The sequence below is a fragment of the Rhagoletis zephyria genome, unplaced genomic scaffold, assembly GCF_001687245.7.
Source record: "Rhagoletis zephyria isolate East Lansing unplaced genomic scaffold, Rhagoletis_zephyria_1.1 Rzeph_scaffold_00008, whole genome shotgun sequence".
Lineage (NCBI taxonomy): Eukaryota > Metazoa > Arthropoda > Insecta > Diptera > Tephritidae > Rhagoletis > Rhagoletis zephyria.
This window is the reverse complement of record NW_016157092.1, coordinates 635139-652008: the sequence shown is the minus strand read 5'-3', so window position 1 is coordinate 652008 and position 16870 is coordinate 635139. Positions and strand designations below refer to the sequence as shown.

General features: G+C 34.4%; 1 protein-coding gene across 1 annotated transcript in view; it reads right to left on the bottom strand.

The window, feature by feature from the left end:
• Nucleotides 1–16870, bottom strand: part of heph (polypyrimidine tract-binding protein 1 heph) — a 422821-nt gene that overhangs the window by 346859 nt on the left and 59092 nt on the right. Inside the window, exon 4 of the mRNA XM_017609147.1 lies at nt 5330–5371. Within this exon, the coding sequence (XP_017464636.1) occupies nt 5330–5371 (42 nt within the window). The remainder of the gene's footprint in view (nt 1–5329; nt 5372–16870) is intronic.

The following is a 16870-nucleotide window of genomic DNA, read 5'->3' as shown; positions in this document are numbered from 1 at the left end:
CAATACTGAAAAATATTATTTACACAAAATACTGACATACAGTTTGGCTCAGTTGTTATGACCTTAGGGTTTTTATACACATATATATGTGTATTGACGGCCATTTCTACATTTAAATGAAAACCAGATGAGTAATCCAAAATCTGTTAAAACTTTCGAATGCATGTACAGTGTTTCGGTTACGAAGCCGCGTTTCGCACGCCAGCCGGTTTTACCACCAACCTTTTATTGCCGATTTCTTTTACGAAAAATAAAACCACAACTGCCACCAACTCATAAGCACTCATACTAGCTTTATTTCATTCCATATGCAGTGGTGTAGTAACAAAAACCTTTTCGTAGAAAAGCAGAAGGTATAGTAAGTAAAGAACTTATCTAGAGAATGCAAGAAATGGGGAAATTTCGTTGCATTTTCACAAGAAAATCGCATATAAGTTGAGTGCAAATCCTGTTATTGAACCGTAAAAAATAGTAATCTGCAGAAAATACACTCTTAACTGTCAATTTAAAGAGGCTAAGATACGAGGAAGAAGGAATGCAGCAACAAAATCAATTCATACACAGATATCAGCAAGTTCATATGTATCTTTGAATGTGCATACATACGTACACGCATACATACATAAGCAAGAGTCCGTGCGGTTACCTACAAAAGCGAATTACGCTGAAATGAAGTGCAGGAAGGTGCTGAAAGTGCACAACAATAAGATGAACGAAGTAGTACGAAATAGTCAGCAAACGTACGAATTTAAGTAGCGAGCAGCAGCAGCAGCACTCGCACCAAAAATATTACATTACGTATACGACACGTTGGCCCGTACACTAACTGCTTGATTTGATGTACATATGTAAGTATGTACGTGCAGCCAGTATTGTGTGCGCGCGTGTATTAAGGTAAGCCTTGCTCGAAGTCACTCTGGCGGCAAATATGAGTAAGATATGCGAACCCGAGTACATATATTATGTGCCCAAGTAGTCATAAGAACCTGCTTGAGAGCTTTGAGCTGCTGCAACTGTTGCCGACGCTACTTTTGGGAGCAACACTCACAGTGCCACATAAAATGTGGTAGTTTAAGTACCAGGTACCCGGTTGATGTTAAGTTTGTAAGCAAAACCTACTAAATTTATTTACAGTACATACGCAGACAGTGGCAGTCAACTTGCAGCAAATAAGCAGAAGAGAGCAACAAAAACAGCAAAAATGTAGTTGTCAGCAAATGGATGGGTTTATTTAAAATTCAATTATAGCGCTGTACAGCCTTCAACCGGTAGAAGAAAAATCCAAGGTGCTCTGGCGTGTACATAAACGGGTTTTTATGCACTAACGACACCCTAAAGAGTTTGACTCATCAGCATACCATTTTAGATGATTATCTTACTTATGTACATACATCTTCTTATCTTTTAAAACCACTAGTTTAAATTTCATAAAACTCTTAAGGGCCTTACGTCAATGTCTGTTTTGACGTTGCGATTTAGGTTCCATTACTTTTACTTATGCAACATATGCGGACTTAAGACAAATACCTAAATTTATAAACATGTCATTGAATTCCTTATGAAAATGAAACAGGTTTTAAACATGTGCTTTTGCTTGGCACTAACGAGGATTTTAAACATAGCCGTATTCGCTTTATTAAGCCCCTTTTTTTACCCGTCAACCCATAACTCCATTATAATTCATTTGAATTGTTAAAAATTTGAGTTTAACTTTTTACACAGGTGGAAACCCTCTTTAATGTTATAAATCCTCAAACCAAACATTTATTAATACTGCTTTGTTTGATGATAGAATTTCAATATTTCATGTAAAATAAATTAGTTTGACTTTCCAAACAGGCGGCAATCCTGTTTAAATGATTTTTAAACCCAAACCTCGTTTAACCTTTTCCTTCTCACACTTGTATTGTGGCACATATTAAAATTATCTAATACTCTTAATTCAAATTGAAATCAATTATAAAATCGGGCGGAAATCCTCCTACATGCAAGTAGGAAATAAAGTTTCTTCAAAGAAATTTTGATTTATATTCATATTGAAGTAATTTAATTAACCTCTATCGTCTGACATCAATATCCGGATATACATTTACATTTTTGGCCTTTATTTAAGTCGAGCTTGCTTTTTGAAATAGGTGGCAACCCTCCTACATATAATTAAGAAATAAAGACTTCTCAAAACCATTTCAACGATAGTCATAGTGTAATAATTGATTTAACTTAAAAATAATTTCAATTTAGTTTTTTTATCAGGTAGCAACTCTTTTTGAAAAAAAAAGAAGTTAATGCACATACACAGGCTCTTTACCTCATCATGTAAAATCCAACGAACGCTACAGATCTGATATGATGCGTATTATGCATTTGTATGTACATTAGACTGCATCACCAAAAAAAGTTGCTGTTTTTCCGTCGGGATTACAAAATGTATTATATTCTAAGACGTCCACTAAAATATTTCGGAAAAATATTAAGATTTAAGCGAGCTGGACCGATTTAATATTACCTCCACAAATGAATTTTTATATGAATAAAAATAGTTTCTTAAAGAACTTTTTGAAAAATGTCCCCTCAGATGACAAATTAGAATAAGCTTAAAAAATCTGCATAAAAATATTTAAAAATCTTTTCAACGGAATCGTAAGAATGAGATTTTTGATGCTGTTTTTTTACTTTTTTCGAAGATTGATTTACGAAAAACTTGAATAACTGGGCCAAAACTGTTCTGATTTAGACTTATGGGATCTCAGTAGAAAGGTATTTTCACACCGTTTTCATTTCTGGCCAAAAGAAACGTCATTCGTGTCCCATCTTTTTTTTCGAATACCAAAACATCTTAATTCAACTTTGAATGAGGTTCGTTTCTCCTACCTTTCTCTTCCATCCTTTGAATAAGTTTATTAGCAAATAAATGAAAAGGGTGAGAAAATACCTTTCCAATGACACCTCTTAAGTCTAAATCGGAAGAGTTTAGGTTCAGTTATTCAAGTTTTTCTTATACCAATCTTTGAAAAATGTTAAAAACAGCATCATCATTACGACCGTTAAAATTTTTTTAAATTTTTTTTTAATATTTTTATGCAAATATTTTAAGCTTAATTCGTTTTGTCATTTGAGGGGATTTCTTCAAAAAAAATCTTTAAGAAACTATTTTTATTCATAAAAAAAAACCATTTTTGGAGGTATTTTCAAATCGGTCCAGCTCACTTAAATCTTAATATTTTTCCGAAATATTTTGGTGGACGTCTTAAAATATAGTAGATTTTATAATTCCAATGGAAAAATAGTACCGATTATTTTTTGTATGGGGAGTGATGCAGTCTAATGTACTTACATAAATTACTAAAAGAAAAAGAGCTCCACACTAACTGCAATAAAATATCTACGTATGTATGTATTTACATGTATGTATGTATGTATTTACATACAGTATCGGTCATATCTATAGCACGCCATTTCAAAGTGATATTGTGTGGCACTTATGCTTATTTATTTATTTTTAAGAATTTTCAATTAAAATACAGTTCTTTCTCTAACAAACCCCACAAAAACCCAAGTTTAACAATTTGTAGAAAACTTTAAAAAATGGCAACAAATTTTCACCTAAGTTTCAAACTTTTTTCTCGGAAGTGTTAGAATTTTTTTGAGTAAACAGTTTTTTAGCCATTGCTATTTTAGTCTTATAATATGCAAATTTCAAGTGGCTACGAATTACCGTTAATTTTTTAGAATTTTTTTTGTCGCATTGGCTTTCATATAATGAATAAACTCAATTTATTTGTATATGGATGAAAACCGCAACACCTTTGGCGAAAAAAATTCTAAAAAATCAACGGTAACTTTCAGTCACTTGAAACTTGCACATTATCACACTAAAATTGATTAGGCTATAAAACTGTGTATTCAGAAAAATTCAAACACTTCCGAGAAAAAAGTTTGAAATTTAGGTGAAAATTTGTTGCACTTTTTTGAAGTTTTCTACAAATTGTTAAGCTTGGGTTTATATGGGGTTTGTTAGAGAAAGAACTGTATTTTAATTGAAAATTCTCAAAAATAAATAAATAAACATAAGTTGCACACAATATCACTTTGAAATGGCGTGCTATAGATATGACCGATACTGTACATACGCAGCGCTTAGGTTAAAAATATTGCGCCATCAAAAAAGCCGAAATACCTACACATACATACTTTTTTTTTGCAAATTTTTCCACAATTTTTTGCCTTAAATGCTCAATTTTTGTCGAAATTGTATACAATTTGTACATGACAGATTTTGTATTACTCCAAAGAACCTAAATCACGAAAATGAAAGTTACATCTGCAAATCATAAGTTGCTAGAGCACTTTAAAGGCTCAAAATTTACCCCAAAATAAGCCAATATTTACCGTTGTTTCTACGACAAAAACCAAATCGGTTACTTCCAAAAATTTATCTGTCTTTGAAACGCCACACTTTTCTTTGAAATCGCTTCATTGGTTCTCGTGCAATAAACGTTTTTGTGAAGCTCTAAAATTACAACCATACATTTGAGCATAGCCGTGAAGGCTAACGAATCGTAACGTAAAAAAATATTGGCAACTTTGGGTTTTACGCCACACTTGAACAAATGACATAATAATAGTTAGTTTTTTGATTCACGAATATGCACAGTCGCTTTAGCAAAGGGAAAGGATAGAATTTAACTGAGCACAACTAGTTAGCTCAATGAGCAATAGATATTATCTCCTTAACGCCAATGTATGGAAAAATCCCACCGGTACATTTCTATTCGAAAACAAAAAAAAAAATCGCGGCTACTGACATCTCTGCTTCACATAAAGGAAAAAATATAAAATGGAAATTAGTACATTTACCTCAATTATCACCAATCTACATGTGTACAGATATCAGTTTTCTATAACGACGGCTGGGTGTAAAATCGACCTATCTCGGCAATCAGTTGGGTAATACCCTGAAGAACGCCTTACTTCAGAATTTGGTTGAAGAACGCTATGTCTTGGAATTTGATTGAAAAACGCCCTATCTTCCAAACATTTTCCTTTTACCTTCCAAACATTTTCAGTTGAGATAGCCCATTTTTGAACCAAATTCTGAAATATAGCGTTCTTCAAACAAATTCGGAAGTAGGGTGTTCTTGAAAAGTTTTCTAAGATAAGGCATTTTTGAACCGTTGCCCAGATAGGTCGATCTTCCACTGAACCGTCGAAAATATGATTTCTATTACGATGATGTCAACAGAAATTGCCAACAATTTTTAACAATAATAATAAAGCACATCTATGTACATATGTATGATCATGTTTATATGTATGTATATTCGCTTACCAAAGTATTTAATTTACATAAAAGTTGTTCATCGAGTCTTACCTGTAACGAGAGGAAAAAGAAACCAAAAAATATATATTTAGTTTGTACGAGTAGACTACGAAAATTTCACATAACATATCAGTATAATTGATTTACAATACAAAATGCACAATATCGAGAAGAAAACACACACATATTTTAAATACATATACGAAAATAAGCTACACACATACGAATATGTATGCAAACATACAGTCATACTCGTGCACAGATACGTAGTCAAAGATATGAAATACACAAATTTCCAAAAAAAATATACATATGTACATAGCTGCCTTGTATGCATTCATAATTGCCAAATAATGTCGGGAATTTACACGAAAAATTTCCAATTAAAATATCTAATAGAAATAATATCATAAAAAATCATCCGATATTAACTAGAAGTTATTTTATGTTTACAATTACAGAAAAAGGGCAAACAAAATACAAAATAAAAAAAAATCTCTATTAGAAAATGTTGTATGCCTGCAGCAAAATAAATAGGAGTCCAATAAATATAAGGTTAGATTAGTAAAATTAGAAAAAAAAAAGCAATGCACATACATACAAATCTCCCACTCGCTTTATTGCGGCATGTTAACCGAAATGTTTACTCTACTCAAATACTTTATAAAAAAATAAATGCATATGAAAACAAAATATTTGACCGTTTTTGTGTTGATTGAAGCCAGGCCTTTGAGCGCATGCACAAGTGCATTTCAGCAACCTGGCTCTCGATAGTATGCAACAATTTCGAGAGTGTGCTTCACTAATTAATCGCTGATCCGAAAATGCGCTTGCATAGTCCGGGAACAAACACGCAAAAACAAATTTCACTTTTTAGTTATGGCGATGTGCGCATTCTTGACGCTGAGCTAAAAATTTATGTGAATTATTAAAAAATTTTGCTTTTTGCAATTCAACTCAATTTTCCATGCAAACATAAATTAAATAGCAAATTAAGCAAAAAAAAATTAATTAAGTAACTAATTTAATTTGTTACAAAATAGTTTTATTAAAAATTTTTGTTTTCGAAAAAAAGATAACTGTTAAAATTGCCTCCACTCGTTATAGTTTGTTGTTCAACTAAATATTTTAATCATATATACTCGCAATGGCGAACGCTGTTTAATACACGCTTATTCTGTGCGTGATACACACGTACCTATTTGAGTTTTTTCTTATTATTCGATTTCGCTTGCATAGCATGATATAGCAATAGAATAAATATATATATTTTGAAGGGTCTCATTTTATGAACCATAAGTTACGTTGAATGTAATTTGTAGAAATATGTACAAAAAAAACGTTATCTAATACTTATAAGCCGAATAATCCTTCAACTAGAAGAATTAGAATACGAATTGTGGATTCTTTTCTTGGTGTAGAAGATGATTTTTCTATTTTCATTCCAATTATAAAACGAAAAGTGATAACTAAACTCCATTAAAGTAATAATAACAACCATGATTGAAAAACTACAAGAATTTTACTTTTAAGGCCAGTATGCAGCTCTCAAGAAAACAGTAAGAAAAAAATTGTCATTATTTCGTGTGCGTGTGTGTCCAAGGAATTTTGACATCTGATACTTCACCAGCCTGTTGCCTCCCTCTTTCCTCAAGAAAGAATAGAATAATTATTTCACAAAAAATACTTTAGAAAAGCGTAGCAAATTTCTTAAGAACTGCGTACTGCCTCAAGAAAATTTTACACAAGAAAATTTCTTAGCCGTTTCTTGTACGCCATTTTATATGGAGTTCTTGCTTTTCTTGAGAGTTGCATACTAGCCTTTAGAATTAACCACAAATTTACATAAGACCGCTTTGTTTTAAATCTTAGAGGACTTTAACCACTTTTTTCTTGCCTTATTTTCTCTTTTTCTTTATACATTTTTACTATGGGAGTATATGTAAATTTAGAACTTTAAAGCCGTTTTTCTCGAGTATTGCTTTCTTGAGTTATGACACTATTAAAGTAAATGCGCAATATACACGTGAGAAATGGAATTAGCCTCACATACAAATGAATATTGATTGTCATTATGGGCTCCGTTTTTGACGCATATGCAAATGATTTGTTAAACAAGAATTTCTTCCTGTATCAGCAATTTAATGCTAAAATCTCTTTCCTGACAACGTCTTTACTACCAGGACCCTTTTGCGACTCGTGGTCCACAGTCCGACTTCTTTCTTAGCTCTACAAACCAAAGATATAAAGCTGTGAACATTACCTGCAAATTTCTTTCCTGAAATGTTTTTAATTTTCTTTAGTGCGGTCACAACAACACACTTTACCTTTAGTTTGATGTACTTATAAACAGTTTTGTTGTAATCCCGTGTCGTGCCGGGACCGATACGTAGCTTTTAAATCCGGGACAGTCCCACAGTGGTCAGGATCGCAAATCTAGCTGGACGAAACTATTTAAACAAATACTCGTTGATGGATCTTTACGCCACTTCTTACCTAGGGGATTTTTGGGTCGCTAATTACATATCTAAAGTCATTTACCAAAAATTCAAATTGGCGGATCCAATATGGCGGACGAAAATTTAAGAAAATCGGTAGATTTCTATGTAACTGGGTATCTGCGGGGTTTCTGGGTTGCTGATTACGAATCTAAAGTCATTTACTTAATTCACTTTATTTACTTCGGAGCGAGCATTTTCATCAGATATTTCTTTCAATTTACTAATCACATAATCACGGACACCTTGTTGTCTTTTAGAAGTTTCAGCAACACTTCTCCAAATGTCAAACCACTCACTTCTTAAGATTTTATTTACCATGACTGAAATTTAAGATCACAGCAAGAAAAACAAATAAATTTCAGAACAAATTTTATAACAGCGCTTAAAGATTCGCATGCCTGTTGTATAATTTTTTTAATTTCAGAAAGCAGAAAATTCGCGAGTTACTATTTTTTTTAACTCTTACATAACCAAAGTTTTTATAATTCCAAGTATTTTTCTGTTTTAACACAGCTTTTTAAAATAGAGTTCTCAAATAGGCGGCGTTGACTTACCTTTTTTTGTTTGTTTTCATATGTTAATGCTTTAATAAATGCAATTTCTATTTGAATGTATTGTCAGGAATGTATTCCAAGTACCATTAAGTATTTTAAAACAAAAAAATGTTGACTTTCGTCCAGCTAGATCTGCTTTCCGAACCACTGTGAGTCCCGCCGAAAACGGGTTTTCTGCTATCTTTGCAGCCGATTCCATGCAAAAGGCTCCGTCGGGCACTCAGTAGGTCATAGCAATAACAATGACAGTTGTCATCATTAGAGCGCTTAAAATCAATTTGCGGCATGGTTTTGGTCGCGGTAGTTCAGACAATGACATACGATTAGTTTTGTCATTGGCGTGGGAATAGGATCTTTGAATGAGAAGCCCAGCATTATAGAATTCAACTCATATGGGTACATGAACAAGGGATAATGAAGGTATCCAACAAATACCATATAAATCTAAATTTCAGATTTTATGCTAAAATTAAAAACATTCAACAAACTTTTCATTGGCGTTGATTTTCGGTAATTTTATTGCTGACGGTGTTGTACACTCTTTTCCATATAAAAAATTACTTTGCGGTATCACGCAAACAAATTATCAAAAATCAACGATTTTCACCGAAAACTACTTTGTGATTTTAGAACCCATCTGGAGTTTACCTGTCGTCACTTATGTTAACTCTGACTTTGCAATTTAATAGTAAATTCTTCTGTTAAGCGTTATACAAGGTGAGCATTAATATCACCGATGACAGTTAAGTTTTAAGGGGATTTTTATATCGGAATCTGATTTTTGTGAAAAGTGAAGATAGAGGGTATTGAACATAAGGCTCCGATAAGTATTTGATCTTTTCACAAAAAAAGTTCTTTTTCCATAACGGAGTAGTGACGGCAAAGTTAAGTGGTTTTCCTATTAAGACAAGCAGCCTAGACCGAAGGTGAGTTTGTTTGTTTGCTACGCTTTCACGCTTTAACCCAAGAATGATAGAATACTCTCCACCATGGCTTTAGCCGCTCAACCAATCATTATGAAATTTTTACACTGCTGTCATTTAGCCCAACTTAAACAAGTAAAGTAGTATAAGTTCGAGCGAAACCGAATTTTATATACCCGTCGCAGGTATCAATTGAAGTAGTTCCAACCTTCTTTAAACTACCTAAAAGTCTTGGCATCGGTTAAGGCAATAGTGTTAGGAAATTGCTGTAAGTAGGTATTAGCTTAGAGTAAATTAACGACCTCAGTTATTGAAATATAGGAGTTTTCGTATATCCGAAAATTACCGTTAGACGGGAAACCGGTGCAATTTGAGTCCGATTAAAATAATTGTCAACGAATTGCTTTTCGTACCAAGGCTATTAAATACACAAAGTTTGGTAAAAATTGATAAATCGGTTACCGAGATACACATTTCTTAGCTGGATCTTAAGCAAGGCTCGTACCGAGTTTTGTAAGGACTGGTGACGCGGCTACTAAGAAACAGTATTTCATCATAAGTGGGCGAGGTCACTTCCAAAAATTTCATAATATTATTTTGTACCAAAATTCTACTTCACATATTAATTTTCAACAATTTGGATACAATATTTAGTTTTTGCATTTTTCGAAAATACCGTTATATGAGAAGGGGGCGTGGTTACAGTCAGATTTCGCCGAATTTCATTAGCAACCACTTGGCAACCCTTTTTGGCAACAGTATTGCCTTTACCGATTCCAATACATATTTTGAATATTAGCCAAAGTGGATCATAACTAAGATTGTGAAACTACACTATCCAGAGAGCCACTCAAAAGCACCCAAAAAACCTCGTTAAAATCGGTCCGGGCATTTAGAAAGATTTCGCTCACAAACACACACACAGAAGAATTATATATGTATACAAGTATATACGTTTGTACGGCGCCACAACCTCTTTATAAATAGCCAATTTTTCTCCATGAGTATAAGATTGATTTCATATATCGCCATACCACGTTCCGGTATTCTACCATGAAAACTTTCAGAGAAATTCAGTATGAGTTTTCTTGAAATAAATTTTACTCAATGTAGCACGTAGAAATTTCATACACTCAGCAAAGCGTGCGAGGGCGATCTTGGGTACATATAAACGCATTCTGTAGTAATAAATTATGCGTACTCTTGAACATTTTGAAGCATCGAAGATATAGAAGTGTGCTAGGATATACAAATGTATTAGCTTTCTACTTTTTAACGAACATCATAGACGCATGAATGGGAGCCTGAATATGGAAAGAATAAACACGCACATGCCCATGCCACATTACGTATATAAGGTAAGGCGTAGGACAACGAAAACCCAGCTGTGAAGAAAGGAATCGCGACAGATAGCGGGCTACTTAGATGTTGCGCACTTCTAGGAGCACCCCAGACAAGCATACTATAATTGAGCGTGTATATCGCATATTTGTTTGTGTGTATCAAAAGCTCCTCATATTTATATTTGCCACGAAATCAGATACCAAGGACGTGGAAGTGGTGTTTATAGATGGGCAGCCTTTGGTAGCGTTCACATGAATACTGCTCCCTTTTTCGGTTCGAATTGTTTTTCTAGCTGCCACAAGCGACACATCTGTTGCTTCAGTAACAGCAAGCCGGAGTAATGTGCAACAACAAAAGGTCCATTGTGTTTTTATTCGCCGCTAAGTTATTAAAACTGCTTATAACGAATTCTGCTACAGCTGACGCTTTCTGCCCGTTTCTCTGTTCTGATAATCTAGAAAAAAGTGTACTTGAATAGACATACATACATATGTATGTGGGTAAATGAACACGTGCCGTCTAAAGATATAAAGTAATTAAATCAAGGGTACGCGCCAGGCTTTTTGCCTAAATTGTATTCCTTTACATTTTTCTATTGAGGTATTCCATTAAAGAGGAAAATTATTATAACAACGTGTATTTTTCATTTCTCTATTTTTAGACCATAAATAACAAAATCTAAATATTAGAAAATTAAATTTAAATGGAACATACATACGTATGTATGTAAATATTTATTGAAAAATGTTCTCCGAAGTATTAAAGACACATACGTAAATATGTATACGGCCAAATGAATCTACTCTCAAATATTTTCAATTGATTACGAAAATACTCTTCACGGCACTTAGAGAATTGCATGAAAATCATTTTGATGAATTCAATCAGTATTCGCAATCAATGGAAGACAAGCACTTTTCATTATTTACAATAGCAGCCACACAAAGCTTTGAGAATCCTCTTCAGCAAATACTCATGAAAGTATTATATTACACACAAACAAATCGATGCAAATGTGCTATGTACGTACGTTACCTATGCGCCTTCATTACATAATAATCCCAGAATTCGCAACTTCCTCAATGCATACAACCACATGCAACTCTACATAACTCGCTTTGCATAAATTTCAATTTGTAAACCTGTGCTTAGCTGCCATTAGGAGATATTGAATAATAATAAACACCCGACTATATTTACTCATATGTATTTGTGCATTTATACATGTGTACAAGTGTACAAGTGTGTAAACGAACAAACGCAGAGAGGCGCCAACACTTGGACGCTAGGTCGTATTTATGAGTGATCAATGAAATTATTCCGAAGTGCAATAGTGCAATTAGTGCGGAATATTAATAAATTGATTTATGTGCTTGTTTGTGGCAACAAGTACAAACAGGGAAAGCAGGCTACAAATAGGTAGAGTGGTAAAGACTGCAACCGCATGCTTATTGTAGGCGCATAATCATATGGGATTTGATGAATTTAGACATTTGGGAGTAAATTGGTTCGAAATGGAAATTATTAAATTTGAGTAGATTTAAATTTGAATACGTAAGCATGTGCTCACGCATAAGAGTGTGAAAATGAAGAACAATTAAACTAAAATTTATTTAATATCTTAGAAATTTAGTCACTGGCATCTTGAACTTCTCGGGATATCGAAAAATTTAGAAAGATTGATCGCACGCGAAACTGACGCATAGCACGTCGCAGAGTAACTCTGGTGATAGGATTTTCATACATACCTGACAATACATAAAGATAAATTTTCTGCTACTATAAAGCATTGTTGGCTTGTGGCAACCGCTTCTTTCACCTCTTTTCAGACCGCTGGGCCTCCTTGGACGTCAATGCAAAAAATTCCTGTTTAATTTCCGCATATATGAAATGGCTGAAGTAGAAGCTGCTGGTATGAGCAAGTGGGGACATTACTTGGAAAAGCTTGCTAATCTTATGTTTATAAAAATCTGATGAATTTCAGACAAAGTAACAATTGGTTTCAAAATATATGTAGCATTGCAGAGGATTTCTCATTCTAAAATCAATCGACGTTGTGTTTAAAAATATGCTACGTTAATGAGTAGGTATATAATACAAACCCCCCCCCTTACTTTACGTTTTTTCCCAGCCCTTCAAATTCACAACTGTTTTATTCCAGCGGAAATGAACACACGGAAACAAACAAATCTCCGATTCAATTTGCATCCATATATGCTATTACAGCTAATCTATGCTTCCAATAAAGCTGCACACTTCTTAAGGGCAGCAGCATATATCCTAATTCATCCACTAAACTATTCATCAACATGCCCCCGCACACAAGCCAATAAACTACTCAATCGCATACATGTACATACATATATGCGAAATAATTGTCCCGCAGCCTTAAGGCGCATATCCTTGTGGCAATTTCGACATGTTGTCTGCCTCTTGTGCGCACACTTCGGACGCACAACATACATCACTGACTCTCATACATACACAGGCGCACATAGTATCCCAAGATAGATATCTTGCATGTTGGCATGCGGTTATGTTTCGTGGTTGCTTAGTGTATGCTTCCTGCTCAAATTCATCATATTTAGCCCGGATTAATAATTCTGCCAATACAAATGATTACACGCGTGCCCACATACACATTTCTATACAAATATGAATTCTAAATTCTATAGCGAGTGAATTGACTGTGCACATCCGAGATGACAGTGAAATATAATTCAGAATCGTACATCAAACCAAATAGAAACCAAAATCGAAATGCAAATGATGAATGCATGCCCCAAGCGTCGAACCAAAGTCGAGCAATTTCCTCATTCACTACCTTTGGTAATGCTTGTACTGCATGTATTGGGAAAACATATTCCTGCACAAATCGCTTTACTGAGGCACTTCCTCGGCCAACGTGGTGACAGTAACAGTGAAGAACAGACACACACGCATGTGTGTTCACAGGGATAAGTGGAAAATCACATCAATATGAAACATTCCAGAGATGCTTATCTTATGAACCGAATGACGCCAAGGCAACATGCAAACCGGATATACTGATGACTGCAGACCATGTACTGCTGTATAGCAACTTTCGGTAGCTCTCTATCCAACGCGTCCAGACTGATTGTCCTCATTCTGCAGAGTCTCCTTTTGTGTGTCACTTCGTGTATGTTAACGCCTCAAACTTGAACACTAATTTTCCCAGCAATTTTACGCACTTGACCATTAGCAACGAAATGTTCGGCAATCTACTGAGAGGGCCGCTCTGGTGCACACTGGACAGTCTGTCAGAGAACCGCCCACACTGCATAAATAGTACAACAAGTTGTTGCGATCCATAGGAAGATAGGCACCCGAAATAACCATGTATCCTTGTATGTACATATTTACGTATGTATGTACGAACCAATGTGTGTTTAAGTACGTTTGCTCGAACGTGTGCGATTACGCTTGGGAAAAGGTGAAGTGAACTGCACTCGTATGAATAATTTACCGATAAATAACTGAAAGAAAGCGGCTAAAGGAGTTTGTTGTATGTCTGTTTGAGTGTTCATTTCACAAGCACGATGAGCGAAAGATCAGCGCGGTAACTGCAAAGAACGGTACTCGTACAAATATATAGACAAATCAAATGAAGGCAAAGAACCAGTAAAATACGGCAATATATTTACACTCGGACATCTTTATAGTTTCGTATGTATGTATGCACAACCCTCTTCCACATCCGCAATTCTAGCCTGTCGGTCTCGCGGGCGGACATATGGCAGAACAGAAGAAAGGCAATAAATTGATGACACTATATTAGCGGCATGCGGGGCTAGAAGGGCATAATGGAGTGCTGGTTGTGGAGGCTTGCAAAAACTTTTAGCAAAAGGTAACTTATGTGCACTTTGATAGGTAAAAGCTGGGACAAGACACGCTATGTGAAGATATATGATATTGGTAAGGAGGTTGAGTTTTCACCTACAGTTTCGCCTTTGTTGTTGTTTTAATATTTTTGCATGTAAATTGGAGTTGTCAGCAGACCGAGATAAAAACGGTTGGAAACAAAGTGTGCAGCATGAACAAGTCAAACGGGGTGACAAATCGATGGGCAACAATTAAAGCTGAAATAGGACACTCAATTGCCTGGAAGCTAAATGGTTATTGTGAAGGAGTGGATTCCAATTTATAGAGGAAGCAATAGAAATTGACGTGGGAAGTTACTTATGTAGCAATTATACCAGCTATAAGTTTAAAGACAAGAATATTTAAGCAAATGCAAAATCAAAATAAAACTGTACGCACATAGTATATCTCTGGTCGTAATCCTATTTTGAGAAATACCTCAGCAACATATTTGGAGTTTCATGAAAATATTTAGAAGATATTTTAGGATCAAGTTAACGCAGGATTTGGGATTCTTACTCGCAAAGTGCTATGACGAAAATCAGAATGAAAAATTGATTAAGGAATTTTTATATAAGAAACCAAATTAAGAAGCGATTATGTATAGCAACGCAATCTCAGAATTGGGATGCCGATGGGCAATGCCACTGCATTGAAATTTATATTATCAATAGCCACTATAGTTATGTGTACGATAATAGAATTTTGAGGTACCAGCAACCAAGACTTGAGAGTATGCAAGCTGCAGAAATAGTTGAAAAAAATATAAATTTTGTCAATTAAAATTTTCTGAGCAAAAGTACAGTTACCAATATAGCAACTCAGTTGCCAGCTTTCAGTTGCTAGTTTCCATCTGTAATATCATTTTAGCCACTGGCCATTCCAAATCGGTCAATAAATATACATATATTACGAAAGATACTCCACAACATTGAGGAAAATACGTTGAGTTGGGCCAATAAGCGTATGGATGGATATTCAACATTTGAAAGCAAATTTATATGCCTGGGTGTAGCTGAGTGTTGTTGACATCCGGAGATGGTCGGGTTCGAATTCCACTGCAGGCAACATGCAATTAAATTTATTATTTTTCAGTTTTTGTCTTGATTATTCACTTCACGGGTGTTTTTCAGTACGAACGCGGTCATTTTAATATGCGCGAAATTGAATTGAATATTTACCAATATACAGTACTTTCGTTGACGTTTATAGTAAGATCAATTACGTTTCTATCTGATTTTAATATTTTTTCCCCTCAGTGTACGCTTGTTGTCATCTGATTATGTTAAGCGACATTTTAACCGCTTTTGGCTATTTTTCTTTTACCTTTATGTTTATAATGTATTAATTTTTAGTAAAGTCTAGCACATTACGTAATCAGCACCACATAAATCCACATTTCTAACTTAGTACAAAAATTATAAAATTTCAACAAACTTTTATAACTACACCCAAAAATTTTGAACTTTTTATTTAGAATTTTTAGAAAAACTTTAGGTATGCAGTTTTATACATCATTAAATTTTAGTAGGTTAAAGGGCAAATTTTGTACATTTTCTTCAATACAAAGTATGCTCGACGATCGCCTAGTTCTTCATGGTTCATTTCAAGAAGACAGATTTAAAGTTAAGTACGTATATTGTCATTAGCACAAACCATTAAATTTCTTTTGGGACACCTTCCAATTGTTACACGTTTGAATGCCAAGACAACAAATTAACAAGACAGCAACAAAACGAAAAAGACAACCACAGACCCTCAATACATGACTTTGCTGGGAAAAACAAACAAACCCAATGCAATGCCAACAAGCCACCAGCAAACCTGAATAAAATTTGACTAAACACCTCTCAATATTTAGTACACCCAAGTAAATAGTGAGAAGTATGAAAACGTTAATGGAATACCTTCTAAAAAAAAGCTAGATTTCGATCGAAAAAATGGCAGCAACAACTAAGAAAACAAGAAAAAAGTAATAAATGTGAAATTGGTAAGGGCGTCAAATGAAGACATTGCAGAATTTGAATGTGAAGATGTTGAAAAAGAAAAACAACAATTGCGAAATACCATTCTCTCACTCATCAAATAGTTGTTCAGCTTGAGGAAAATCAAGATAACAACGACTTTACGTATAGCTTCAGCAACACAGCCGTGGAGATGGAAAACGGAAGCATTTGAGAATTGAGAAAATTTGCAAGAATCAGCTGGAAAATGCAAAAAAAAAACGTAAAAAAAACACACACAAATAGAAAGAACATTACACAGTTGGGTGAGTAGTTTCTTCATTTTGGCGCAAATGATGAGGCTGGAAAATATGTATGGTATTTGTCAGTGAGGAGGATTCGC